Source organism: Aspergillus pseudoviridinutans (genome assembly GCF_018340605.1).
Source record: "Aspergillus pseudoviridinutans IFM 55266 DNA, scaffold_2, whole genome shotgun sequence".
Taxonomy (NCBI): Eukaryota; Fungi; Ascomycota; class Eurotiomycetes; order Eurotiales; family Aspergillaceae; genus Aspergillus; species Aspergillus pseudoviridinutans.
The window spans coordinates 2,529,867-2,557,190 of record NW_025091282.1 but is presented as its reverse complement, the minus strand read 5'-3'; the positions used below and the strand labels follow the sequence as shown (position 1 = coordinate 2,557,190).

The 27,324-nt window shown below is 50.0% G+C and overlaps 9 protein-coding genes across 9 annotated transcripts; 5 read left to right on the top strand and 4 right to left on the bottom strand.

The window, feature by feature from the left end:
* Positions 1–572: 572 nt before the first annotated feature.
* Positions 573–3,327, bottom strand: Asppvi_002966 (DUF2293 domain-containing protein; the record flags this gene model as incomplete). Its single annotated transcript, XM_043298942.1, has 4 exons — positions 573–656; positions 1,108–3,009; positions 3,074–3,221; positions 3,281–3,327. The coding sequence occupies 4 exons, from the start codon at positions 3,325–3,327 to the stop codon at positions 573–575; spliced, it is 2,181 nt and encodes a 726-aa protein (XP_043154877.1).
* A 2,343-nt stretch (positions 3,328–5,670) lies between these two features.
* Asppvi_002965 (uncharacterized protein) lies at positions 5,671–8,064 on the top strand (the record flags this gene model as incomplete). The annotated part of the gene is made up of 3 exons (XM_043298941.1): positions 5,671–6,939; positions 7,005–7,369; positions 7,422–8,064. 3 exons carry the CDS (start codon positions 5,671–5,673, stop codon positions 8,062–8,064), a joined length of 2,277 nt encoding a protein of 758 aa, XP_043154876.1.
* Positions 8,065–9,009: 945 nt separating this feature from the next.
* Asppvi_002964 (glycoside hydrolase family 127 protein) lies at positions 9,010–11,365 on the top strand (the record flags this gene model as incomplete). Its single annotated transcript, XM_043298940.1, has 6 exons — positions 9,010–9,416; positions 9,473–9,826; positions 9,916–10,246; positions 10,321–10,752; positions 10,832–11,053; positions 11,111–11,365. The coding sequence occupies 6 exons, from the start codon at positions 9,010–9,012 to the stop codon at positions 11,363–11,365; spliced, it is 2,001 nt and encodes a 666-aa protein (XP_043154875.1).
* Positions 11,366–12,432: 1,067 nt separating this feature from the next.
* On the top strand, positions 12,433–15,393 carry Asppvi_002963 (IQ calmodulin-binding motif domain protein; the record flags this gene model as incomplete). Its single annotated transcript, XM_043298939.1, has 1 exon — positions 12,433–15,393. The coding sequence occupies one exon, from the start codon at positions 12,433–12,435 to the stop codon at positions 15,391–15,393; it is 2,961 nt and encodes a 986-aa protein (XP_043154874.1).
* Positions 15,394–15,878: 485 nt separating this feature from the next.
* On the top strand, positions 15,879–17,279 carry cia1 (iron-sulfur cluster assembly protein CIA1; the record flags this gene model as incomplete). The annotated part of the gene is made up of 1 exon (XM_043298938.1): positions 15,879–17,279. One exon carries the CDS (start codon positions 15,879–15,881, stop codon positions 17,277–17,279), a length of 1,401 nt encoding a protein of 466 aa, XP_043154873.1.
* A 297-nt stretch (positions 17,280–17,576) lies between these two features.
* Positions 17,577–19,588, bottom strand: kexA (serine-type carboxypeptidase kexA; the record flags this gene model as incomplete). The annotated part of the gene is made up of 3 exons (XM_043298937.1): positions 17,577–18,911; positions 18,973–19,333; positions 19,401–19,588. 3 exons carry the CDS (start codon positions 19,586–19,588, stop codon positions 17,577–17,579), a joined length of 1,884 nt encoding a protein of 627 aa, XP_043154872.1.
* A 1,033-nt stretch (positions 19,589–20,621) lies between these two features.
* On the bottom strand, positions 20,622–21,529 carry Asppvi_002960 (SAM-dependent methyltransferase; the record flags this gene model as incomplete). The annotated part of the gene is made up of 5 exons (XM_043298936.1): positions 20,622–20,678; positions 20,733–20,851; positions 20,909–21,019; positions 21,076–21,093; positions 21,190–21,529. 5 exons carry the CDS (start codon positions 21,527–21,529, stop codon positions 20,622–20,624), a joined length of 645 nt encoding a protein of 214 aa, XP_043154871.1.
* A 943-nt stretch (positions 21,530–22,472) lies between these two features.
* Asppvi_002959 (endosulfine family protein) lies at positions 22,473–23,143 on the top strand (the record flags this gene model as incomplete). The annotated part of the gene is made up of 3 exons (XM_043298935.1): positions 22,473–22,508; positions 22,599–22,682; positions 22,760–23,143. 3 exons carry the CDS (start codon positions 22,473–22,475, stop codon positions 23,141–23,143), a joined length of 504 nt encoding a protein of 167 aa, XP_043154870.1.
* Positions 23,144–25,009: 1,866 nt separating this feature from the next.
* On the bottom strand, positions 25,010–26,412 carry Asppvi_002958 (ICE2 family protein; the record flags this gene model as incomplete). Its single annotated transcript, XM_043298934.1, has 2 exons — positions 25,010–25,813; positions 25,891–26,412. 2 exons carry the CDS (start codon positions 26,410–26,412, stop codon positions 25,010–25,012), a joined length of 1,326 nt encoding a protein of 441 aa, XP_043154869.1.
* Positions 26,413–27,324: the final 912 nt, after the last annotated feature.

Below are 27,324 nucleotides of genomic sequence, written 5' to 3'. Positions count from 1 at the left end.
CGATTCGATCGTCTGGACAAATTAGGGCCGTGGTCGAAGTTGGTACTGTCATAAGCTCTTCAGCTGGGATTCTGATGCTCACCAGGGTCGATAATGACTTGATCATATGGCAACAGCTGATTTTCATGCGGTCTGTCTTCTTGGCCCTTCTCACCAGGTTTCAAAATACGACGCCGATTGCATAGCGTGTTTGTTACTCCTTCTTGATTTGTGCATGGGAATCATAGTTGTTACATGCGATCGTTTCTCAAACGCTAGGCCATATATTACTTGAATGGTTTCTCCGTAGAATTAATTTGCGAACATTTTAGCACAACTGACCACATACCATCATTGGGTTGTTACAACGGTGCCGTTGGACTAGCATTGATGAACTCGTACATAATCATAAAGGACACACAACTGGGTATCATTCGCATCAACGCTGCACGGTTTGAGAGTGCATGGAACAATGACAGAATAGACAAAGAAATATCCTCAGGCTAAGAACAATTCAGCAGCAGCTAGACAACCCCGCCACGGTCTAATCCACGATAAGGACTGTTCGTCCTTCTGAAACAGGATAATGGAGCCTAGAGTCGCCTGACCTCCTCAAATATGCGGAATGTCGCTGTTCTCTCGGTTGTGGTAGGTTCAAACGAGCTTCCTGACTTGATCTATAGAAACATCAGCTCACAGTGTTTGGAACGAAGAAAGGTCACGAGGGAAGATTGGTGAAATGTAGGCAGGCATTTTCACCGCAAAAAAATTCTGGTCGAGATCATACCCTAACTGTTGCAACTGGGGTTCGCCACCTCTGCCATCCCGATCAAGTGCAAGAGAAGAACCATATGTTTCATGTGGACTGTAGCAGCTAGTGCCCCAATCATCCACAAGAACTTGATCATGAGCGCGCCGACTGATTTCCGCGCCTCGATGATTTGGAGCTGTACGTGGCGGATTGACGAGTGTACTATATGGCAGATTAATAAATTCCCTGCTTGAGTAGTGTCGAAGGTGGTCATTAGTTGGTCCGGGAAGAGAATCTATAGGTCCAATTGCTTGCACATGGCCGTGCTGGCCTTGGCTAACCAATCGTAAATCATCACTATAATCAATAGGACGTACGAAGTCATCGGCATATATGCTTCTTTTGGAGGCCCCATAAGGGTCGAAGGTCCGATGATGATGATGCCCCAAACCCTGCGAAACTGGCATATAGGTCGCTTCGCTAGCTTGTTCTTGATGGATCCGACGATCTCCATAAACACGTCCAGCTTCTGAAGCGGTGTCAGGCAGCTTTGAGACACCATTATATCTCTCATTTGCAGGGGCAGAAGCATAGCTGGCACCTGATGAAACGTGAATTTGCCCAGAAGATCTGTGAAGAGGATACAGCTCCCGATACTGCTCTAGCTGGTGCTTCGGGTGATGCTCCCAGGCCGTTTTGCTTTTAAAGTTAGAGTATTGCCATTGATCAACCACGACTTCTGGGACGGGTTGCATGGCATAGTTAGAGGGGCCTTGGGATTCCCCTGGATAGCGCTCTGCAAGGTAAGAGGATTTGATGGGTACCATGTATCCCCTACGGACCGGAGCCCCACTCTGGGAAGTAAATGATCTTGGGGAGGCGTTTCCCAGATAAACGTACTGCTGTTTCGCATGAGTATCCACAGGGACAATGGGCGCAACATCGGTGCGAGGCTCAATGTAAGTAGCAGGGTCGTGGTTGGCCACACGTCTCCTTTTCGACGCTGGAATCCGAGTAACATCTGTTTCTCCCTGAGGTAATGAGTCTTGCGGGGCCGGGCGGCGTGGTGTTACTGAACGAATAGTGAATCCTCCCGATATCCTCCTGGTAAGTTGATCTAGGTGGGCACTTGGTGGACACCTTATTCTCTGGGGCGAAGGTGGCGTCTCAATTGAGGGTAATACATGATCCTGCGGGCTCGGCTGCATTCCAAGGTATGGAGGACCAGGAATCCTTGACATAGCACCGGATGGGACTCTGCTCCGTCCTTGGATCTCCGTGGGACCACCGACGAAGACAGGGGTATTTGGAGAATTAAGCCGCTGGTCCAAACGCGCTCTCTGTTGATCAGCTGAAACGTGTTCCACTAAAGCTCGATCCGCCAAGCGACTGGCATCGCTTCTCTGATTTGGTAAATGCACAAGTGTTTCCAGGTTGGATGGCGCATGAGATATCAGTGGAGGCCCTATCTGGGTCTTCTGTGCGTCCTCATGACCGGACCGCTCGGCATCGGTTCTGTGCAAACTTACACCATTCTCCATCAACGGCCGCGTCAGAGTTCTTCTTTGTCCATGGTCAAGGATTTTTGCTTTAGATGGGATGTGCGGGCCAACAGAGACGTGGCGGAGTGTTGTTATGGGTCGATGAGAGGCTCCTGGATCAAATGTGATACTTTCCTGTACGGGCTGTCGTGCGGTTAACAAAGGCCCTCGATGGCCGGTGGAGTCTGCGTAAAACCTATGTTGATAAGTCCCTTTCCTGTATCGGTTGAGGGCACGGTCCCAAGCATGATATCTGCTGAAGCCACGACGATCGATCCGCTGCTTTTTCGGCGATTCAGGAATGAAACGGAAACCAGGCGGAGGTTCATCATCTGAGATGTCCAAATGGGATTCCTGCACGGTTGGGTGAGCGAAGTTGACCGGCCTCGTCTGCAGTTCCTCTGCTCGTTGGTGGCTAGAGACGATTTCGATACTGTGATCTCGATTGACCGAACGAGAGACCTCTCCTTCCTCGGCATCACTGTCGTCGTCATCGGATATCACAATGACCTCGCGAAAAACATCCTCAAGAACCGTCTTTCCGTTCTCATCGTCACCTCGCCATTCCACTAACTTAGCTAAAGTGGGCTCTTCAACCGCGCTTCGGGCTTCGTGAAACGAGGTTGTCTTCAGAAGTCGATCGTAATCAGTGTAGATATGTCTTATGTGTGCAACGACAGCTAGTTGTGCCCGACGTGCTAGAGGTAATTCAACAGCCGTACCGACTTTGCGTTGGCCCTTGACTCGAATTCAGTAAACAATAGACGAGCCGTTGCTTTCGCACCCGATCTGATCTTCATACCTTCTGGAACGCCGTCTTGATAATCTGATTCAAATCGTTGTCTGGTATATTTGGAAAGAGGTCTCTCAGCACGTCCCTAGCCTCGGTGTTGATTGTTATTTGTGAAGCCTCAGAGTTAGCATGTCTGCTTTCCCTAGCAGCAACGTTGCTGTGGACAGGCATTACATTCCCAGTTGCTGTGAGTTGTAAACCCAGGTCCATACACACAGTTGCGACAACAGCGCTTGGAAAGTGATACCCAATGCGGTGCACATGTTGAGAAAGGTTGTGGGTGTGCATATGAGGCGTTGTCTAGTCATTATGAGAACCGGAGGAGAGAGAGAAACAAAAGGACTGGGGAGATGACAGGGGATACAGGGAGGTTGCTAACAAGCATACCGTGACAGCATAGACTTTCAGACCATCTTGTCTGCATAATTCCTTACACGCACCTGTGAGCTGGGGGTTGCCTGCGGGGATGAAAGTGTAGCCGGGTGGTGCTTTAGCTTCGAATGATATCTATCTCTGCCGTCAAGCCCATTCCTCAACGTACTAAACAGGGGAGGGAGCATACAACACTCCGAAGCTTCTTTTTCTCCTGTGTGATAGATTCAAGGATCACCTTATGCTTTCGGAGAGTCCGCTTGGTGGTCCTACTTGGGAGACGCCTGGCTAAAGCCGAGGCAGGTCTCCGAAATACTCGGACCATATTGCGACTGAACGTCGGCTCTTTTTCAGACTACAGCAGACGCACAGCTTTCGATACTAAGAGCATCTTTTTAATCAAATGGTGAATGGACGATCGAATGGAAAGAGAACCCACTAGATGGATCATCGAGGAAAAAAAAGGCAAATAGAACGAAACAAAGAAGGAGAGAGAAAAGTTATTATGCTAATGCCGAATCTGTTAGTCAACCATGTCTACGCAGATGCGTGAGCTTGAACCGCGAATCGCAGCTCAGAGGATGAGATAGAAGAATGTTAGGCTTGTTCCTCTTCGGCCTCTGGATACACTCAAGCCAGAAAAGCGGAGAAACAAAATGATTTGGAAATCAAGTTCGGTTCTCAAACGGCGAGCTTGAGACCAGTATATGTAGTTGTGGTAGTAGTTGGGTAGAGTGGTAAGATATAGAAAAGGTGGGAGGCGTCAACTGCATTTGCGGCCTAACACGCGGTAGGTGCCAAATCAAGTTAGCGCCCTCACCTGCCTTGCCTGGCCCAACTCCATCGTACTGCAAGTCAACTTTCTTGGAACAAATTCCATTGAGTTGATTTATTTACGTTGCTTTCGAGGAGATGTTCACACTGAGAATTGGGTATCAATGAGCTGTAAGGGGTTGCGTTCGGATACTTTGATTTCAGCATCTTTTCAATTCCTTGAGTGCCTCGTACAGTTCATCCAGTGAGCTGTGAAGTTTAGATTCTCAAGCCTGTGATGGAACAGAGAGCAGTCATCCATGCTTATCGACATCTCTACCGACAAGGCCTCAAGTTGATTAATTATTCTGCTCCATCTCGGCAAGTTCTCCTTCGGACATTGCGATCAGCCTTTCGCTCTTTGCCCGCTCGTGATTTCGATCCAAAGAAGGTGGCCAATACGTTGCGCTTTCTCCAACGCGCATCTGATGTCGCCGGATTGGAACACAAAATTGTGAAGAATCTTCTGATGGTCCGGTATTGGGAGCAACCACAGGTGAGAAAAGACGTGAAACTGTAAGTCCCTCAAGGCAGTCGCGGGGTCACCGGAGAAGCTGACTTTTGCGCTTCATATACAGCTTAAGAGGACTAGGCAACGACCGAAATGAATTTACCATACGCAAAGATGCCAATGAGCATTTCAATCGCACACTAATGCTACTGAATGAAAGTTTGGGGACCTGTCTCAGGTGATTTAGTCGAGGAGATTGTTCATGTGATAATGTCAGTTTCGAGTGCGTTGGCTCCCGACGATACTGGACTGCCCTCCAAATATGTTCAGATCGCGGTTCTTGCTCAACGTAACCACCTGGGTTGAAATTCGTCTCCCCAACCCTGGTTCGGCCTTGGACGTCAAAGCAGGCATGTTTATTGGACGATAATACCACGTCTCCTGATCTGAAAACATCTCCTAAAGGAGAATGATTTCATGAGAGTAAGTAGAGGTGTGTTCATGACCAGCACCAGGGCTCACTTCAATGGACATCACTCGGGTATGCTTGGTACTGATGTAAAATCTACCAACCCTATACTTCTCTCATAGACGAACTGTCACTATTATTCAGCCTGCAGAGAGGTAATTCACACGTAGCGATAGTTTGTACACAGTAAATTTGCCCCAATTTTCGAGTAAATACTCCGTCTTCTTTGTTCATTATTGCCCGAGGTCAGTCGATTCGGACCCACTACAAAGGTAGGTACCTTTTTTTGCCTCGAGCTTAGGACTGAGGCCGCCGTCATACCGTCTGATCTGGAACCCAGGCAACGAATCAGCGGCCGACCTGGGCACCAGCGCGTCACATGTCTTTTGTACCCGTTCTGGTGACTTCTCAGAACTCAGGTGAATAACAGTTTCATACCCAGCTTTCTGAGTGGAATTTCGAACGATTGCTTCCAACGTCAGATGTTGTCTCAGGCCCTTCATGAGTGGGCTCATTTCTTCTTTACTGATCGAAACCTTCGTTCGGCAAGCCCGTCGTCTCTCAAACCAGACAGATTCTCATCCGCCTTACAATGACGACCTAGGCGATTCACTACCGATTACACGAAGCAGCAGCTCTTCAACAACCTACAACGGCGATGACCGCGCTGAGGTATCAAGTAGGAGGTGTGATCACGAGACTTCGGCAGCAGAATTGAATGGAGATTGCTCTGATGCCGAAGGTACTCCTTTCGTACTTTCCCCACTGGCATCGTCTGAACTGAGCAGTCGGCGCCATGATATATCACCAAGCCAGTCTCGTTTTGGAACCACTATTGTATCATCGCAGAGCGTTCATGGCCTGAGTGATTCTGAATATGTTGATGGCGTCCAAACGTACGCTGCACCTGAAGTGATAGGAGCCGACTCTCCACCTGTCTCTCCGCGAAATATGGTCTTCGAGGCAAATCCAAGTGTGCAAGAGTCACATCATTTGTCTGCCCGTAATGGCAATCTTGATGACATTGGTGACCAGTTTTTGCTCCCGGAGGACGACGGAATGGGAGTTTTGAGGAAGAAGATCCACGCTATTCGGGATCTCCAATCCAGCAATGAGGAAAAAGCACGTATGGTCCATGAATTGATGACTGAGAGGTATAATGCTTCTCAGGGAAAGAAGAACTTAATATCAACCTCACCGAGGGCACTGTCGCCATCTAGCCCCCAACTATCCGAGCGATCTGTGACTCCAATTTCTCATTGCGGCAGCCGGACCTCCGACCATGCGCCCACCAATCCAGCTTCAACAGCCTCGGCTAACCACCTTATCGAGAACACATACAAATTAACCGCCGACGACCTGAGACCCACGTACTTTCCTAAGCCCGAATCGAACTCGCCCGTGTGCGATTTTGAGGATACGGATGCCGAGGACGTCGAGGAGGCCTGCTTGGGCTGCCGACATTATAAAAGGAACGTCAAACTACAATGCTTTACGTGCAAAAATTGGTACACTTGTCGTTTCTGCCACGATGAGGTAGAAGATCATCACCTCGATCGACCGAAGACGGAGAACATGCTGTGCATGCTCTGTGGACATGCTCAGCCTGCCGCAGCAGTCTGTCGGCAATGCGGTGAACATGCTGCACAATACTATTGCAATATCTGCAAACTCTGGGATAACGATTCGAACAAAAGTATTTACCACTGCAATGATTGTGGTATTTGCCGTATCGGTCAGGGTCTCGGAAAGGATTTCTTTCACTGCAGGGTAAGAAAGCCTCGGATGGACAAATACGGTTTTATTTTTCTTCGTAAGTGCTGACCTAGAAGCAGACATGCAGTGTGTGTTTGCCTATTTCGATAGAAAACACCCATCGATGTATCGAGCGCTCCACTCAATGTGACTGTCCAATCTGTGGAGATTATATGTTTACGTCTCCTGAAACTGTTGTCTTCATGCGCTGCGGGCATAGTATCCACCAAAAATGCCTCTCTGAGTACTCCAAGAGTTCTTACCGATGCCCCATATGCAGCAAGACCATTGCCAACATGGAATCGACTTTCCGAAACCTGGATCGAACAATTCAGAGTCAGCCCATGCCCGCAGAGTTCAAGGATACTAGCGCACTGATTCACTGCAATGATTGTGGTGCGAAATCTGTTGTCCGATATCACTGGTTAGGTTTGAAATGTGACATGTAAGCGCCTAACACGCTCTGTTTTGTCATCACAAATCTAATTGATGATCAGGTGCGAATCATACAATACTGCCCAGATCCGCCTGCTACATGGCGAAGTCTCGGATTCTCTTGATCGGGTCGGCGGAGATAACAGGGATGTGTCCGCTTCTCCGATGCGGTCCTCCTCGCACGGTGCGGAAGAAGAAGCTACCATTTCATTGCCTCTCGCCCAATTACGGGTTGATACGAGCTCTCCTTCTGGAGCAGGTTCGAGTCCACGACTTACCGCATCATCATCTGGAGAGCAGAATGGACGCTTTTCCTCGTATAGCCTGACTCGAGGTCGTGCTGTCTCTCCAGTGATCAGTAATTATTTCGGATTGCCTCCGGACCGTGAGTCCAGCAGATCGAAGTCAAGTCTACCCTTTTTCGGGGATCTTGCTGGAAAAGATAGTAATGACCATGCTGGTGGTAAGCTTCGTTTGTGGGGAACAAATATTAAGTACAAGTACGGCTTCCTCGACCGAGAAACAGAATCAGCCGACGGGACCTCGGAGGTCGAGGAGGAAGGAGATGACGGGAATGATGGTGACGACGGCGACGACGGTGATGACTCAACAGATGGCGAATCAATGGCAAGCGACGATGTCGTGGAACCCCAAGAAGAAGACGATGATGAAGACGAAGGCATTGATATTTTTGGACACCGATGATTTCGCGATATCGCCCTGGTTCCCAGGGACCCTTGGATGCGTTGAGCGTTGCGGAGGCTGTCAAAAATAGCATTTGACAGTTTGCGCGACAGGTCACGTATTAACTCTGTCTAGCGGCATGACACTATGGATGATTTACAAGGAGAGCTGTGAGGGCAGAAGCTGGCAGGCCCGCCTGCCTTCATGAAAACTGATCAATATGGATTATTCGGGCGTTCAGAGGTCCGTCAAATGGAACTACCAGGTTTGCAACTGGAACAACACATTCGAGTGTCACAATGGTGCAGAGCGATGTTGAATGTCCAAGCTGCTTCTTCCATATTTGATACTGTTCCCGAGGAGTTTTGCATCACTAGCATACCTTGCGCGGCGCAAAAGGAGTTTTGGAGGCATCCACAAGTCACCCTGCTGGTGAAATGTGTTATACTAAAGTACAATATGAGCGATTTCTGGTCACTGGTAACTTCTGGAGCATGTCCAGACAATACTTCCTTCGATTAGTAGTCTATCACCGGTTCAGAAAGTCATACCTCTCAATATGAAAAGAGATGACTTCGTTCCCTCTCTCTGCGGCGCTATTGTCTTGTTCCTCGGCCTCAACGACCTCTTTTGTTGTGGTCGTCAATGATTGTAGTACGATTAGGGCCCCGCCGGAGACAGATCTCCACCGGAAACTTGCACCCTCCTGCTTCTCCAACTTCTCTAGCTTCGGCACAGAAAGTCAACATGATCTACTTAAGGCAACCTGGCAACGGAGGTGGAGTGTTCAGTGCCGTCGGTAATCGAAGGCCGAGAATGTCCGCGACGAAGCTTGTCCTCTGCAAGAATGAGGGGGAGGGGCCTGCTCAGTCCGCAACAGTATAAGGGAAGCCTAGCGCTCTCATACGGTAAAAAGGCACTTGATATACTGGCCGCTGCTCAACAAAACTCGATTCTGCGTTCAATATGGAATATCCGCAAGAAAGCTTCAAAGCCACGATTTTTGCTCCGGACTCCTTTTGGGCCCATCGCCGACAAGTTGTTCGATCCCGGACACTGCGGCACCAGCTGCAGATGCTGAAGGACACTGGACGGTATGACGCCTTCAAGTTGAAGTGGCATCCGAGCTACTCGGATCCGTGCACAGTGTGGCCGGTGCCCAATCACCTGTTTTGGGATTCGGATGTGGCCAAGTGGATCGAAGGTGCTTGCTATTTTCTGATGGATTATCCAGACGAAGAAATAGATGCGGCTATCAGGGAGCTTGTGGAAATGATCCAGAATGCTCAGCAGCCGGACGGATATCTCAATATTCACTACACGGTAGTTGAACCTGGGAAGAGGTTTACCAACCTGCGTGACATGCATGAACTGTAGGCTTTTGTCCTCCCTCATGCATCAGACGAACAGCTAATTCTTTTTTGATTAGATATAATGCAGGACACCTTGTTGAAGCTGCGCTCGCCCACCGTCTCCTTTACGAAAACGATGAACTGTTGTCGCCCATTCTGAAGTATGTTGCGCTCCTTGCAGCTACCTTTGGAAATCAGGAGGGACAAAAGGCTGGCTATCCTGGTCATCCAGAAATTGAACTAGCCCTTCTGCGGCTGTATAAAGTAACAGAGGACCCTGAGCACCTTCGTCTGGCCCGTTTCTTTCTTGAGGAGCGTGGGAATCCCTCTGGCGGAAAAGAACAGCGACATTATTACGATGTGGAGGCTGAGGCTCGAGGCGAGCGCAAGCATGAAGTGCCCGAAGCCTATCCAGCCGCGAGAAGCTATTGGTAAGTCCTCCCCTTTGTTGCACCTGATTTGTGTTCTGCAGCCCATGTGCTTCGCTTGAGACCAGCTCTCGCTAATATAGAATTGCCAGGTATCAACAAGCCCATGTCCCAATTACCCGACAGCAAACAATTGAGGGACACGCTGTCCGTGCCATGTACCTCCTAACCTCAGTTGCGGACCTTGTCCGCATCTGCAAGTCAAGCAGTGATGTTGCAAACAAGTTCTTGCCCGCTTTGCATCAACTCTGGTCGAACATGATTGAGAAGAAATCCTACGTGACGGGCGGCATTGGTGCCATGAAACAGTGGGAGGGATTTGGCATTGATTATTTCTTACCCCATGGAACGGACGAGGGTGGCTGTTATGCGGAAACTTGCGCAGCAATTGGAGTAATGATGCTAGCTGAACGGTTATTACAGGTATCATAGCCCTTCTTTGTCCAGGCTGCTCTTATGTTCACGGGTTGGTTACCTAACTAATGCCCTATACCAAGATTGAACTTCACGGCCACTATGCGGACATTTTGGAACTGTGTCTCTATAACGCAGTCCTCACAGGAATGAGCCTGGATGGAAAGGGATTCACCTACGTAAATCAACTAGCCTCATCAGAAAAGGACTTGTCCCGGCGCTACGAATGGTTTGAGTGTGCCTGTTGTCCGCCCAACGTTACTCGAACGCTGGGCTGTCTGGGCGGTTATCTTTGGAGCTACAATGTCAACAACGAGACACAGAGGGCTACCGTCAACGTACATCTTTATACCTCGGCTACGTTGCGCTTTCAGGCCGCAGACTCCAAGATCGAGATTACTCAGAAGACACAGTGGCCATGGCACGGTGATGTTTCTTTTTTAGTGAATATTGACGGCCCGCCAGTGAACCTGGAGCTGCGGCTGCGAATCCCTGGATGGGCAAGCACCTGGGAGGTTAGTAGATGATCCTTCGTCTACTTTAGCGGTTGTGCAGACTGAAGCAGCCGATGATCTAACAATTTTTGTCAACCAGGTTACTCCGCAGCCTTCACGGCCGGAGCTCCGCGATGGGTATCTGTATTTATCCTCAGACTGGATTCAGCAGCATGCAGAATTCCGTCTCAGCTGTCCGATGCGCCCCCGAACGGTAAGACCACATCCATTAACGATGCAGCCTGTCGCCTACATCACCCGTGGACCGATAGTGTACTGTATCGAGGATGTGGACAATTCCTGGGAGAATAATCATTTTAAGGTACGAAGCGACATTCACCGAAAGATAAAGCGAAGCCGCAGCTGATGATCCATGAAGACAATAATCTTCGATATGAATGCACCTTTGCAGGAAGAGGTACGGTCAAGTCCCGATCAGCACGTGGGCATCATCGCCCAGGGTGGCTCTCGAGGAACTTTGGATACATCCCGTTGGAAGCGGCAGATTGTAGCTGAATCCGGCAATGTGCTCCCAATCAGCGAGGACGCGAGAGACTTGCGTTTTATACCTTATTATCTCAGAGCCAACAGAGGCGGAAAGGGACAGATGCGAGTGGGATTACGGGTTGAATAGAAAGTGAGGTGGAGGCTTGATCAGAAGAGATATATGCAGATTATTGATATACTGTTGAGCGCTTTGTTTGAGAAGGAGAAGTAGTTTGAACGATGATTCAAAGCTGTTACGAATGATGGTTCACATACGTGCATATTTATGAGGCCGCAACCGGATTTTAGCCAAAGTAGCAATCCCCTGGGTGACTAGGGAAGATACGACGTGACCTCGAACACAATCAGCCTGGATCAGTAAATGATAGCAACATGTACCCCACAAGGAATCGAACTGCGAACAAATTCAACGTCCATTTCTTTTCCTGTCCGATCCATACCAGTGTCTCCTTACTCCGTACAGTAAGACTCCTTTCTGATTGGAGACAGAGCTGTGCTTAGGTAAGCAGCTGGCTGCATTCGACATGCGTCTCTCGGGATGCTGCAATAATGCTGACTGCTAAGTGGTAGATAGATGCTTTACACAGTAGATAGCCTTGCTTCAGCTTATCAGAACCCCTCCCCCGGAGATCAGCTGAAGACGTCTCTGCATTGCGACCTATGTTATAATCCTGATCATTAGGTTACTATTAATACCAGTGATGACGATGATGCCATCCCATGAACCAGGAATGAACGCATAGAGTGCTGGGATCGCAAATTGTCCTACTTCTTACCCTTCTCTTATAATCTATCTACCATTCCTTCGTCCTTCTTGGTTACTTATCAAATAACAGGCCCAACTTGCTTTATATCCTGTTCTCCGCTCCTTCCTGCTGCCTTTCTTTTCCCTCCTCTCTGCTCCCCGGCATTCTATTCTGAAACGCAGCACGGATCTTCCCGCTCCCTGGCCATGTCCCAGTCTTTGACTTAAAAGACTTAATTCCTTCAGCTCACTTCCCCTCCTTTCATGTTCGCTTTCCCAGGGGTTAGCGAGTAACCGGATATGGTATTACAATAAGTCTGCCGTGCCGAGTGATAGATGAAAATAGAAACCGCTTGATCAATCCTTTCTACGCCCCGCCATTTCCACCAAGGACCCCTCTGCCTCCGTCTCGTTGAATGCAGCAATAACCGTTGTCGGCGACCCAGATCATGATTCGTCGCAATTCAGATATCGAAATACAGCTTCCCGATGCTGGGCCAACCGTTGCGCCAGAGTCCGTGACTGAACCAGACGTGGACATGCTCCCCGATGAGCAGAAGCCCCCGCTGAACTTACCCGCTCGGATCGCTGCCCGATTCTCTCGAAAGTCGAGTTTGGCGCGACGCTCCTCTGCGACATCATCTCGTCGGAGCTCGATCTCATCCCTACATTCGCACCATTCTAACACCTCTTCCAATGGCTCATCCTCCGCCGACCACGTTGCGCAACATCTGCGGCGAACCTCGATTCTGGAAAACCGAAAGGCGAGGCTTGCAGACCGTGCGTTGCATGCGGAAAAGGTGAGGCTTCGTGCTGCACTTGCCGCAGCTACCAAAAACCTCCAACGAGAGGAGCGAGCGCTTGCTGCCCAGCAGTCACGCGAGCGGTTACTTGCGGAGATCACCGCCAAGTGCGAAGAGGAGGTTCGCCGTGCGAAGAAGAAGGCTGAAGACAACCGAGAAAGATTAGCTGCAGAGCACGCCCGCCTCCGGCTGGAAATGGCGGAAAAGTTCGCAGAAGCAGAGAAAAGGCGGTTGCTTTACCAGCAAACTCAACGGCGTCACCGCACTAGTAGCCTCCCAGCGACGGAGGAGAAAAAAATGGCTCAGGTGGTCACCAGGTCTTTGAGTCGGGACGCAGCCGCAAGGACAATTCAACGTGTCTGGCGGGCACATCACGCGAGGCTGATCATGCAGGAGTTTCGAAGTCTCAACCTCACGGTTAACCGTATCCGTAGCATGAACTTTGAAGATGTGGGGGCCATGCTCTCGGATGAAAACGTGTTATCTGCAACGGCACGTGTCCTTCGACTTTGCGGACTGCAAGATATGGAAAGTGGGACAGTGGGAGGAAGAGGTGCTGTTCGCACTTTTCTCAGCAGCTATCTAATCGTGACGCATCCCGCCGAAGTGCTGAGCAGTAATGGTGAACAGGAACAAGACCTGATTTCCAAAGCCGGTGAGCTTCTTGAAGAATTTGAACAGATCACCCCAATACTTTCGTCGGGGTGCTACTCACCGATGGTGATATCGACCGATCTTCAAACATTGTGTGAGGCATACAGCGTATTTTTCTCGGCATTTCATGCTTGGAAAACTCACGATTCTAGCGTCTTGATCGAGATCATGCTTGCTCAGTTCATAGAATTAGAGTTGATATGGCAGACGGTCAAAGATGACCGCGCCGGTGGTGTTGCCGATGACTATTGGCAAGGCATCAGGCAGAATCAAATTCTACTCCTTGCCAGGCTGAAACGTCTGGCTGGCTCCGACAAGGCAATGCAGATGGTGCGGGACTCGCTCAAGAAAGCCAAGCGGGAGAGGAAGCGTACAACTTCCAAGCAGGCCATCCCGCGATCTGCCGAAGTAGCTCCTTCATCGGCGGAGGCATTGACCGAGAGCGTGGCCTCACCACTCAGCGAGAGCTTCAACAACGTGGAAAGTCCAATCTTTCGCGAGCTGGACAAGCAGAGGATTTCTCCGCATGAGCGGTTTGCTCAAGTGCTTACTGCTCTCCCTGAAAACCGCGCTCTCGTACACGAGCTTCTCATCAATAAGGAGTACAAAGTCGATGAGATACAGTACACGGCACCGCGCAAGCAGATTATGAAGCATATGTGCGATATGATGCGCAAAGATGTAGATGCTGGAATGGGTGCGAACTGGATGGTGGCCATGGCCACGGTGATCCAAGATCGACTGCTGCGCTTGCTGCGACCGGGAAACTCACTCCACGTCCTGATCAGCGAGGTACTCGACCCAAAACTTGTGGAGGGTCAATGCAAAGCTGGCACCTTTTCTTATGATAGATTTTTCGATTTCATGAAAAACATTCTGCCGAAGCTTTGCGCCCCTTATCGGGATGCTGCGGTCAAGGCGTTCGCCGAGGACTCCTCGGGCGATGCTATTGATCGTCTGGCGAGGCTGATGGGCCTCATCGATCTGCTCTCTCTGGATCATACCAATTTCATGATCCAGGTTGCTGCTCCGCAGCTGATACAAGAGGCTCCCGGGTACGAGCAAAGGACTTTTCAGCGGGGTATACAAGATGGATCTATTAGCTTGGGCAAGTGCCGACGATTCTGGCGGACGAATCGCAAAATCCTCGTGGATGAGATGCAAAAGCGTGATCCTGAGAAGGTCAATGGAGAGCCTCACCCGCCGGCTCCCAAGATCTATGCACAAGGCCTTGTGGACCTTGTCCTGAGCAACGCGCCTGCATCCGAGGACCTCATTCCTGAGACTCTGGACCTGGACCGTCAGCGGCTGGGGAGAATGCACGCGCGAGCCTTCAGAATCGTAGCGACTGCCTCGATTCTGCTTACAGCGAAAAACCTCCTTAAGCGGGATGTACGGTCACAATGGAAAGCTGAAGCGGACCGGATCTTATCTCTAGACTTCAACGATATTCAAGCCGATCGGGTGCAGTCAATCCTCGAATCGACGCATCCCATGCCTTCGAGCGCGAGTGCTCAGCTTTCAGCGACAATCCGGCGGGTTTTGGCGCCTGTGGCTACGGCGTGCGCTGCAGTTTCGCCTGGATCGATCGAAATTCAAAGTGACCTTGTCGCGCCAAGATCCTCATCACCTTCTGAGTCAGATATCACATCAGGATCAGGCCAAATGGCGTCTGGGCAAACAAGCTTTACCGACCCTGTGGCCCGACTCATCCTGTCTCGCCTTCGCGCTCATGTCTTTTCTCGTTTGAGCGCTTCAAGCGCCAGTGAGCGGGTACGGGCAACAACTACAGCAAGCCAGAGCCTGGCGGGGGCAGGCATGCCGGAGTTCGTCAACGAAGTTGGCCAACTGACTGAGGAACTGGAGAAGGTTCGAGAGGTGGACTGGCTCTCTCATGGCATGGTCTACGAACAGATATTGGAGGAAGGCGTAGGCCCAGGAACAGGAGTATGAAGGCGTTTGATTTTGCCTCAGTGGATCTTTTTCTTGGATATTTATCTTTACTAGATGGTTTGGTTTGGTTTCCTTTTGCCCTTGTTTTCAACAATTACTAGATTCTGAGTGCAAGCATTATGCCACGAATGATTCAATGAGAACGGCAGAAATTTGTGCAGTCATGACAGTCTGTAGTTTTTTGATCCGTCCCGTTCTGTTAACGCGCGAGCCTCATTTACTTTGGCATAACAAATTGATCTACACCAAGGCCATCTGACAGCAAGTTAAATAGGCGTGATAACACCGAAGGGAGTTCCTCCATTGACTTTGCTATGTCGGAGCGAGCAGCGACCCAGCTCTGTCAATGATCCACTATTAAAAGAACCCCACCTGCTCTGTCTCCCGGTCTCCGATCACAGACAACAGCGACAGCGACAGCCCCGACGCAAGAATAAGGCGTTGGGAGAACAAAGGAAAAGATATATCAGAAAGGCTTACGATATATGGTCATGGCAGCCGAATCATCCGCCCAGTTGTCTTTCCTATCGGATCTCACTCCTCCATCGCCCGAACGTACCTGGCTGACCGCACCGCACCCCACTCTCCCGATCGTTGCGACATGCAGCTCCGACAAAACGGTCCGTGTCTACTCATTGACTAATTTCCGGCTTCTTTCGACTATATCGGGCGGCCATAAGCGCAGCGTAAGGACATGCGCCTGGAAGCCGCACGTCAAGGGGGAAAGCGTACTCGCCACGGGCAGCTTCGATGCGACCGTTGGCATCTGGCGACGCTGGGATAGCTACGGGCAGACGGAGCATGGATTGGAGGATTGGGCCGTTAGCCACCATGCCGACACCCGGGACCATGCGGATGACTTGACAAATGGCAATGGGGCAGCAGGAATCGACAATGACGGCGGCGCCGACGAGGACGACGAGGAGTGGCGGTTCGCCGTGCTGCTAGACGGGCACGACAGCGAGGTCAAGTCGGTGTCGTGGTCGCCGTCCGGGATGTTGCTGGCAACGTGCTCGCGGGACAAGTCGATCTGGATCTGGGAGGATTTGGACGACGGTGATAACAATTTTGAGACCGTGGCGGTCATGCAGGAGCACCAGGGGGATGTTAAGTGCGTCGCCTGGCATCCAGTCGAGGAGTGCCTGGCGAGTGCCAGCTACGACGATACCATTCGGTTGTGGCGGGAGGATCTCGATGATTGGGGCCAGGTGGCCTGTATCAAGGGCCACCAGGGCACGGTATGGTGCGTCGACTGGGAGGGCGCAGAGAATGTGCCGTCCGCACCAACAGACTTGGCGGATGGTGATTTGCCCACCACGCAGTGGAAGAAGGCGCAGGCTCTTTCCGGTCCTCGTCTCGTCTCGTGCTCTGACGACCGTACCGTGCGGATCTGGAGACGGCAACCGAAGGAGCTGCAACAACACCAACCCCAGCCATCGCCGTTTGGTGGCTCGGGCATCCCGAGCATCATCCGTCCGACGGGATCCGACGAGTTCTGGGACGAGGAGTGCGTTCTACCGCAGGCGCACGATCTATCTATCTATACGGTAGCATGGAGCAAGCGGACGGGTTTGCTGGCATCTGTCGGGGCGGATGGTCGGATTGTGGTGTATGAGGAGCGCTTGGTCGTCGACTCTACGGCAGAGTCTATGGAGACGGATCCTCCTACATCGGCGGATGGCACAGCAGCGGACTCCACGGCTGCTCCTAGAAGTGAATGGAGAGCCATCGCCACGGTGGACGGTGCCCATGGGATCTACGAAATCAACCACGTTACTTGGGTGAAGCGCGCAGATCGTGGACGGACAGAGGGTGCAGAAGACGAGGAGGTCTTGATCACCACTGCTGATGACGGCACTGTCAAGGTGTGGACTCTCACGAGGTAAAGTTTTATTACACTTGGGCTAGGTTGACGTTCATACATGACCACTGGGAAAGGTCACATATTGATAGACCTGATGAACGGAGTTGCACATAAAAAAGCAGACCTTGCGCGACTGTTGAGAATGGCATATAGATTGACCAAGGTTACTTCAACACTAGATGTCCGCTTCGAGGCGGCAATGGAACTTCGACTAGATAAAAAATTATGTATGCATTGTAGTTGACTACACGCTAGAGCTAACCAACTTCATCGCAAAATTGACAATAAATATGGAACCGACACAACCGACCGGCAACGTCTATGGTTGAGCGCCTCCTGGCTTCGTGGCAGGCTGGTGATTCGGACCTTCTTCATCACTGTCATCCCCGACAGCATAATGTTCTTGCTCCAGACCTGGTGAATGAAGATTGTCGAGTTCAGACTCGTCAAAGTCGCCCGCTTCCACATCGGCGGGCCCGGAGCGTTTGTTGTGGAAGCGCTCCAGAATAGAGCCACTGCCAACGTCCCTCTGGTAGACTCCTTGGTAGCCGCGGTTGCGTCGTCGACTGCGCCAAATGAAGAAACCCCAGACAGTAACACCGATTATCACGACTATCAGGGCGGCCTCGCCAGATTTGGCGTAAGCCTTCCATTCCGTCTCTTTGATCTTCTCCTTCTCTTGCTGCTCGGCTGCTGTGCTGTTCGGGTGGCCGCCTACGGAGGTCTGTGGAAGCTTCTCGCCATCAATTCGTGAATCCGCCGGCTTCCCGCCAATATTGGCGATATCGACCTTCATGAAGCGGTCAAGCATGTCACGGCTCTGGCGAGGTAGATCGTAGGGTACCATATGGCTTGCATTGTAGAAGAGGACATAGGTCAAGTTCCGGGCATATTGGTAGATACCGGTCGGTTCACCTTCAAACGTCCAATCGTGACGCGGAGCCCAAACACCAGGGGAGGTTTCGAAGCCAGTTCCACCGTTCCACTTCATATTGTTGATCAGCTGCTCCGTGCCGACATGGTTGCAAATAAGATCCTTGTTGCCGCTGAACAGCAGGATGGGAATGCCGGCCTCGAGAAGGTCCGGTAGTAGTTGAACAGATGGCACCGAGTTCGCTGCGTTGAAGGTACTGCTCACCGCGCCAGAGCATTCCTCCCATCCGGACTTCTTCTCGGGGTTAATGTTCAGGGCTTGGACCACGTCCGGGCGCTGCAAATAGGGCTTCACGTCCACCAAGTCTGTGGGCCAATTCATTCCGCACGACGGATACGTATCTCGGAGGCGGACGTCGTACATGTTGTAACACTGCTTATTTGTGTCTTTCGTGCGCGCCAGAATCTGTTGCAAAACCTCCTCGCAATCCCTGATGTTTATGGCGTTCGGTGATGCACTTATCTTCGATTCGCAGACGGATTGATAAACTTCAAGATCTTTGGCGAGACCGCTCCCTTCCGTAACAAGACCCTCCTCGTATGCGAAGGTAAGGTAAGAGGGGTACTGCTGAGCTGGAGAGATCCAACCATTACCGATCACAAGGCCGCGAAGATTCCACCGGGCACTCTGGTCATTATGGATCTTCTCGTTGCGTTCCTGTATAGCTTTGGCGATGTAAGGGATATGCTGACCAGCATACGACTCGCCTGCAATGTATATCTGATAACAAGTTAGAAAGGTTGCACGGAAATCATCTGGCACGAAAAATGAGGGAATCTACATCGTCACGTTCGTACTCAGGAAACAGTTGAAACCACTTCTCCAGGAAGGTGATGAACTGAGCTGACATCTCATCGAGCTCGTGGAGATAACTGTTGGTGCTGACGTAGCTGAAGCCCGTCCCGACGGGTTGGTCAACGAAAAGCAAGTTTGCAAATTCATCCCAAGAGCCATTATTGTACTCCAGTGTATGATTATCCTTGAGTCTGTAGGGACCGATTTCCATGAGAGCGCCGTCCATCGAACTGCATCCTGGTCCGCCGTTAAGCCAGATCACTGTTCTCTGGCGGTTGGCGATGTGACGGTTCTGGTAATGCCAGAAGAAAAGGTTGCCGTTATTCTGCGCATCTACTTCGATATGCCTGATCATGCGCAGATCACATTAGCCAGCATCATGGGAGTATCAGATCCTCAAACACTGGAACTCACCCGGCATGCATCTTCAACAAGGGCCCTTCTGGGGCACCAGGCAATGATCGTACATAATAGTCTGCAGCAGATTTGGCTGAGACTAGGGTCGGACTGAGCAGGAGGACTAGCGACAAGGCCCAAGACGAAACGTTCGCGGTGCCCGATTGCGTCCTTGACCCTCGCGATGAGGGCGTTGTCAGCAGCATCTCAAGCAACCAAGGCGAGGAACAGTGGGATCAAGCTCTTTTGATAAAAGTACAGAACCAGATCAAGTATTTATACGGGAAACGGTTCTGCGAGGGATCTGAAAGCGACGCTCAATGTATCATGGAGAGCGCGATTCTCTCCACGGTCTCCCTACAATTAGGATGACTGCCGTTCGGAGGTCCGGATTTCAAAAGATGATAGAAATATTAGAGCAACCTCAGACAAAAAAAGCAATGAACAGAAGAGCAAAACAATCACACTAATTAGCGAGGAAGGACAGGTTTGCTGGACCAGGTCAACTGGTCGATGGTATGGGACGGCCTATTGAGGCTGATTATTGTTAGGTAGTTCTTATTCTAAAAGTAGCTCCAATGACGGCGATGACAGCGCAAATCGATCTGGATGGCGTGGCCTGGACTGTGGTACAGTACGGTATGGTCATGTATTGTACTGGACAGTAATTAGTAATCTAGTAGGGTAACCTGATGGCACCCAAAGTACCTTAGAAGTACCTAGATAGATTACTTCCATTGTACCTTAGGTAACGGACTAGGGTACAGTACGTCATTGTCAGCCGAGCGTACCTGTACGGTACAGACTCTTTGCGGGCTGAATTCCCTATTTCGGGCTGTCTATAGAGACTATTGATTGGATTGATGAATGGAATACGAGACATACGAGGAATTGCTCTCTAAGCAAGGAAGAAACACGAGACTGAATGCCTGATACATATACATCTTTCGCAGTGGTGTCAAAGATCTCTCTCACAGTACAGGAACAATGTGCCAATGCTGCACCTAGATGTAGGTAGCAAGGAAAACTAGGCTGAAACAGAAGCCAATTGACCCATCCATGCATCGCAGATTAAAATAGCCATCCATAGCCATCCTTAAGGCCGACTTTTAGAGAGCTACATCTTAGAAAAAGCGACTGGGCAGGGGTATTATGCAGTCGATGATCCTGTTATGTACCCTTTCAACGAGCAATTATCCACTGCACCGTCCTGGTACCTTAATTGCCACCATTCACAGATCAAAACAGGTCATCCACAGCCTTGTCAGCGTCCTTTTTGATAAGGTCAACCATACCCTGTGCATGTCAGCGTCTCTATACATTTGGGGCTCAACACTAAGAGAGACATACAGCCGGCATAATGGGTTGGCCATCGTCTCCTTTCACATAACGGAAGGGCATTTCGGTCCGCTCATGTTTGTTGACAATGATCTCGGGATAATCGACGTACTCGATCTTCTCCAGTGGCACTGATCATAGTTAACATCGATGAAAGATGGGTCAAGTTGGCACACGCAATTTGATACCTTTCTCTTGAGCCACTATGCGGGTTACACGCACGGCCGTGTCAGTAGTCATCTGCTTAGGACCAAGACGTCTTCCGACATAGCCTTTCTTTCTCAGCTCGGATGTACGATCTATATCCAGGGTCAGTACCTCCGTCAGCGAAAGCATGTTGGTCAATCAAACGCACCTCGTGGCGGATCATCGCCTGTACTTGCAGAGGAGACCAGCAAGTCAGCACATTTCCTCGAGTCGGACCAAGTAGAATCACGGCCTCAAGAATAGCCATGGGGAAACTACGAACCAAGGATGCCACCAAAGAGAAAAACATCGAAGATGTCTCCATCGTCGGGGCTCAATTCGACCTGGGCCGCAGGGTCTAGCAGGCAGACCTTGGACTTGCGGTCTGCGAAGATCTCCTCGACACTACGGTGCTCAACCTCTAGACCTTGTGTCGCGGCCAGGTCGTCTGGCAACTGCAAGGAGGTCGGCACGGAGCTTAGAAGAAATCTTGCTCCCACCGCATGCGACTCCCGCGCAATACAGCCGTATTCTAAGGCTGACCAAGGACCCAGCTCTGGGTCCAAATGTTCGACCACAAAGGTCAATTGTCTGGCCGACCGTACGCTATCCTGATGAGACATTTTTTGGGGGGTTTCTCTTTCAAATGGAACGAATGGAGAGATGGGGAATGAACTCCGGAAGTCTTTTTCTAGGCGGAAGACAAAGCTCACTGGGCAAGGTAGTATGGGTATGGATCCAGTGAACGGCGGGGTTTGGAGTCCATCTTCCAGTCCAAATGGTGGCGAAATTTACACATTGGGATGAACAGAAGGTAGTTGTTTGCCTAGGCAATGAGTATGCATCAATTCTTCGGTTATTCTTCAAGCTATATATGTTGAACAATGAACTTTTTACGGCCAGATACCCCCCGAAGACTGAGCAAGTTAGAGCCTTCCCCTCTTATCGATAACCATGTACCTCTCTCTACAAAGGAATAAATATAATACTCATGATGTTTAGATACATAGTTGATCCTCCTCTTGGGTTGTTGAGTAGACTCAATTACAGTGCAGTTCTCCTCTACTATCTTACTCCCTGATCCAAGGGACCAGCAGGGATGTAACATCATGGTTGATTATTATTATTGGGCAGAGATCGCATGTCCGAACTACGCACGATATAATACCGCCATCATCTGCTCCATCATCTGAGCGATTCCTTTTCTTCTCCATTATTCTTAATTATATTTCCTTCAGTTTCCCAGAAAACAACAATAATAAGACTTAAACTTCCTTTCCCCGCATTCGGTAGGGATCTTCCGACTTATCCTTTCGACGCCCAACGTTCTCTCTTCTTGTCTGTATTGTCTTGTTCCCTCTTATTTTCCGCCGCCCCGCCTTCATACGTTACTTCATACTTCTCTCCAACGGCGACTACTAGCTATCTGTCTTAACTACTCTCGACGGACCTCACCCCAGTAACACATTCAAACATCGAAAACTGAAATCTTCATTTTCTTGATTGATTGATTGATTGATTGATTTGACTTGCACCTCCCCACATCCAGTTCATCAATACTTCAAAATGAATCCTCATCAACAGAACAAGGTGGACACCAGCGTAAGTGTCCTCACAAACATATCGTCTGCCCCTTCTCTCTATATTCTATGAAACATTGCATCTGGGAATTGCTAACCAAAGTTTTGTTAGTCCTTGAGCCCCGACGAACAACGTCTGCTTCGTCTCTACGGTAAAATGCCCACCAAGAAAGACCTGCTTCAGAACAAGCTCAAGGTATGGGTTACTTCTTCATCTCCTACATTTTTTCCCTTTTGCAGGGTATCCCGCTCTAAACCTCCTCGCTCTTCTAGGAACGGAAATACTTCGATTCGGGCGATTATGCATTGAGCAAAGCCGGTAAAGCTTCGGATGTCGGGGTCACTAATATCGGTTCCAAGCACCCTGTTCCGGAGAACATCCCACATCTGACTGCCACATCCCCCGGTGCAAACAACCCCGCTGCCACCAGTAATGGTAGCAGCGCCAGCTCTCAAGGCCAACAGATCCCTGGCAGTATCAGCGGTCACCCTGGTTCGATCGGATTTCAGAGCCGGAGCCCCGTGAAGGAGGCAAGCTACCTACAACGTGGAACTAGCGTGGATGATTCGGAGGGCGCCGACGATTCAGCCAAGGAAGGGAACGAGCCCAGCGTGAGCCCTCCTCCAGCTCGTGATGGTGTCCCCATCCGCCGATAGCCAACAGAATCCACCAACTTGCGTTCTGTGTCTATCTTTCCAGCGGATTAAATCGTGGTATTAAAAGGAGCCGGGCGCTGTGGATTGTTTCCCCTTTGGTATGATTTCGAGAGCTTTTCGAGCTTGTGATGGAATACTGCACAGCAGGTCGAACCAAGAAAGATCAGATTGCCAAAGCCAGCTGCGCTTCAGAGTCCAAGAAAATAGAGAAAGGATCAGTGTCCGGTCGCCCTGGATAATTTCTTCGCCTCTCGAGACCCCTTCCTCCGGGTGTAGGGGCCAAACCCTTGATTCTGAAACGTCGCGGCGTTCAAAAAAAAGGAAGGATCGAGCCCCGATTGACCGGCTAGCCCCTGGGTGAGCTTACATCGATCATTTGTGGCATTGCAAACATAGCCGTGATTATGAGTCCTCTTTCTTCAACCCGTATCGATTTCCATTATCAGACAATCTCGTTGCCTGGCGTCCTGTCTATCAACGAACAGCCTGTATTGTTTGTCTGAGCATATCATCTTGATCGCCTCTTCTCTGGCCTCTTCATTGATGAATTATCACTTTACAGCCATATGTTACCTTCGCTAATGTGTGATGTCAACTATTATGCCATACTTGGTGCAATCTGTGCATATCTTAAGTTCTGCAAGTAGTATCAGTATGAAATCTACCTAACTCAGAGTTAACGACTGGCATCTCTCATCTAAACTGTCTTACGATCACCTCACAATCTCACAGAAGCTTGACTTGCGTTTTCACTTTCACTCATCTTGTATGATTGTCTAGGAGAAGTAGCGGTCACAAGTCTAAGCTTACTCATCTGGTTCGCACACTTCACATGGCTGGCGCCTATTCAAGTTGTCCCAGGGAGCTCTACCATATGCGCCGGGTGCGAGTAGGACATGACTGCTCAGAGCAAATCAAGAGTATTGTATACTGGCCTAGTATAGGTCTAGATTCAGGAAAAAAAAAGGCTTGGGGGGGGCCGGAAGGAAGAAGCAAAGACGACGAGACCAACGGCCACCAGGGAACGAATAACACGGAAACTCTGTTTGACATGCCGCCAGACTGTGATGGGGTATAGAAATCAAGTCAAAGTCAAAGTACAAAGGAAGACCACGTCTCATCGTTGCGCCGATGACACGAGCAGTACATGTCTCTACCGGAAACTTGTAGAGGAAAGCCAGATAAAAGGAAAAAGGACCACAGTAGAGGAATGAACAGGGGGTATAGAGCATGGCTTCCAACAGGATAAATTGTAAGGGAGCAAAACGGACGGATGCTGGGAGCTTTTCGGCGCTCTTCAGCATCTGAAGACCATAGGCAGCAGAAGGCGAGACGGGCCCAGAATCTAGTAATAAGATAGGCTGTATCTCGAGGAATGGTAGCCGAGCCTCCCACAACGGACTTGCGTATCCTCCCCAGAAACTCAGGCATGGGAACGCATGTATCCCCGCTGCACAATGGCATTCCTTCGCAGGGATTCCTCAGCTACCATGAACAAAATAGCCATGACCATCAGACTTGCCGACTAACTGTGCGCTTTCGAGCTTCCAGAGCGTAGTCAGAGTGAGAACGTGGACTTGCGAGATGCATTGTGCAGTCCTTGGCCTAATTGCAAGGTATCAAGCTCCTATTCCAGAACCTTGCAATTTCCGTCAGGTCGAAAGTCCGGAAGACTCGTGCGCCAAATGTACAGTGCAAGCCCATATTGAGGTACACGGAATGCAGTCGAAACAGCGCGCCGGATGGTCACACATTTGAAGTTGCTGAGGCGACTCTTCACCAATCATAGGACGTTCTTGAAGTTCCAGTTCGCATCGAAATGTGACAAAATTCACGAAACTCCAGCAAAGTCTCACCCCCGAGACTTCAGTCCGTTTTCCAGTGCCCAGCCAATCCAGAATCTAGGTCGTTGTTTTCACCCAGCCATAACTCGACAGCGTATAGAGCCAGGGTGCAGGCGAGGTTGACCCACCTCCACAGGTTTCCGCCTCCACCTCCTTGAATGCTCCACCACTGGCCGCTGCCACCCATCGCTTGCGACGTTGTGGCAAAGTGTTGCATTAGAAGACTTGTATAAACAGCGATGAGGATCGACGGTGAAAAGTAGCTCAAAAAACCCAAGAATTGACCCGCAGCATCAGTATCGTCCAACGAAGCCTCTTGAGAAAGCGCACGTGCCCCAGATTCCCGAACAGCAGGGATTATTCGAGTGGATGCATACAGAACGAAGATACGGTATGCAAGCGAAATCAGGACGGAGGGAGTCACAGCGCTGAAGACGGCAGTAATCACGTTGAAAGTTGCATGAATGATCGAAGGTAACGAAGACAAAGCATGCATGAGCGTGGAGTAGGATGCCATGATGATAGGTGGAAGGGGGGGAAAGTCGCTGGTCTGAGTGGGCGAAGAGCCCTGCTCAACCGGGTACGATGGCTGGTAGTCGGTAAAGATCTGATAGATGCACAATACGACGTAAGCGAATAGGAGCGAGCTTTCCACCGGGTTGCCACGGCCACTGCCAATACCCCAGGCGCACAGGATCACAGCACAGGTAATCGATACACCGATCAAAGCAGCATCGACATTCGATATCTCCGGAAACTGAAGAACGCGCCAAAGGAAGTATACAGAGCTCGATATGATAGAGGCAGACAGTACTAGAAGGGCAATCTGCAAGTGCGAATTAGCATCCATTCATCTGCTTCCACGCCAGGGACCTAAAGAATAGGCGGAAATAAAATTCATACCATCCAGCTATCACTTCGTCCGCCGCGGTTAACGAGCCAACGGGTGATCTGCCCTGCCGCTTGTATGACCAACAAGCTGCAGAACCCTTCGACAAGCTGAAAAACAGGCGTCGACCATGTGAGAAGCTTATACCAGTTACCAATAGTCACGGTCTCAATGAATCCATCGGGTCCGAAAAGCCACTCCTGGACGGATGAGTCCTGGGCTCTCTTGCCGCTGAATGTGCGTTCCACCCAACTACTCGTGTTGTCGGTATCAATCGAAAAGCGATTCAGGGACCAGATCAGAAGTATCGGTATAATAATCCATTGCGTGGAGCGGATAAGGACGATCACTGAAGAACGGAACCATGATCGCTCAGGGGTGGTGAGCCTCAGGAGGGAAAAAATGAAATAAAAAGTCGCCAGGGATAGAGAAAAGGCCAAACCGCACGTCTTCCCACCCACATCGAAAGCCAGTGGGATGGAGGAAACAGTGACGGTCAGGAAGAGGGCCGACGAGAGGATCCGAAAAAGCCACATCGGGCAATAGTACGGGGCAGGAAATCTGCCCAAGAAAGGAGGACGCAGGAGGAAGAACGGACGCGAAAGTCGACACGGTACGGAGTAGGGACCTTTGAATCTGGCGAGTGATTAGGAGACCTGACCTTTTAACAAGTAGACATCAAGCTTGAACGCGAACCAAAGTCTGGATAGATAAATAGGTGGAAGAGGTGAAACTTTTTCCTACCCTCTCTCCCCCCTTTGGTCCTAGTTCTGTAGGATAATTCGATCTTATCTACCAAGCGGGACAGGATGATGTCTTTTCACGTGGCACTACACAAGTATGGTAATGATAACGAGTTGAGCTTGCAACGACAACAGCAAGTTCTCACAATATCTATGGAAAGAAGGAATCAGAAAAAAAGATATATAATAATAACGAAAATAATAACATAAGCAGTGAAGATGCAGAAATTTTTCCCAAACGAAGAGGACTGTCTGTTCTGCGCTATTTGGTTGGATACAGGCAAAATCAAAGGGCTTATTGAGAACTAGCGGCACTTTGGCACAGATAGAGGCGGTGGACAAAACATAGGAGCCATGAATGTAGGTAGTGGCGGTCAAAAAGATACTGTAAAGAAGAGAAAGTGTACTTAAACATGGATGAGGTCATTAAGTTATCTCCAATCAATCTGCTGAATCTACGAGAGGTAAGATCATCGGCAATGTCTCGTCTCAATTCATGTACGCCGTCCGTACCTTTTGATCTCATGCGACAGTTGTTTGCCCTCCAATACCGCTTTGGTATTGATGCCTAGCGCTATACCTCGAAATGGTCTGGTCCGTACGAAGTATACAAACATAAGGTACAGCTTTGGGAGTTGCTTGCCATTTCAGGCTTAGTGGCTACTGAGTTCTCCACACGCACATGTCGCTGAGAGCCCTTTGATA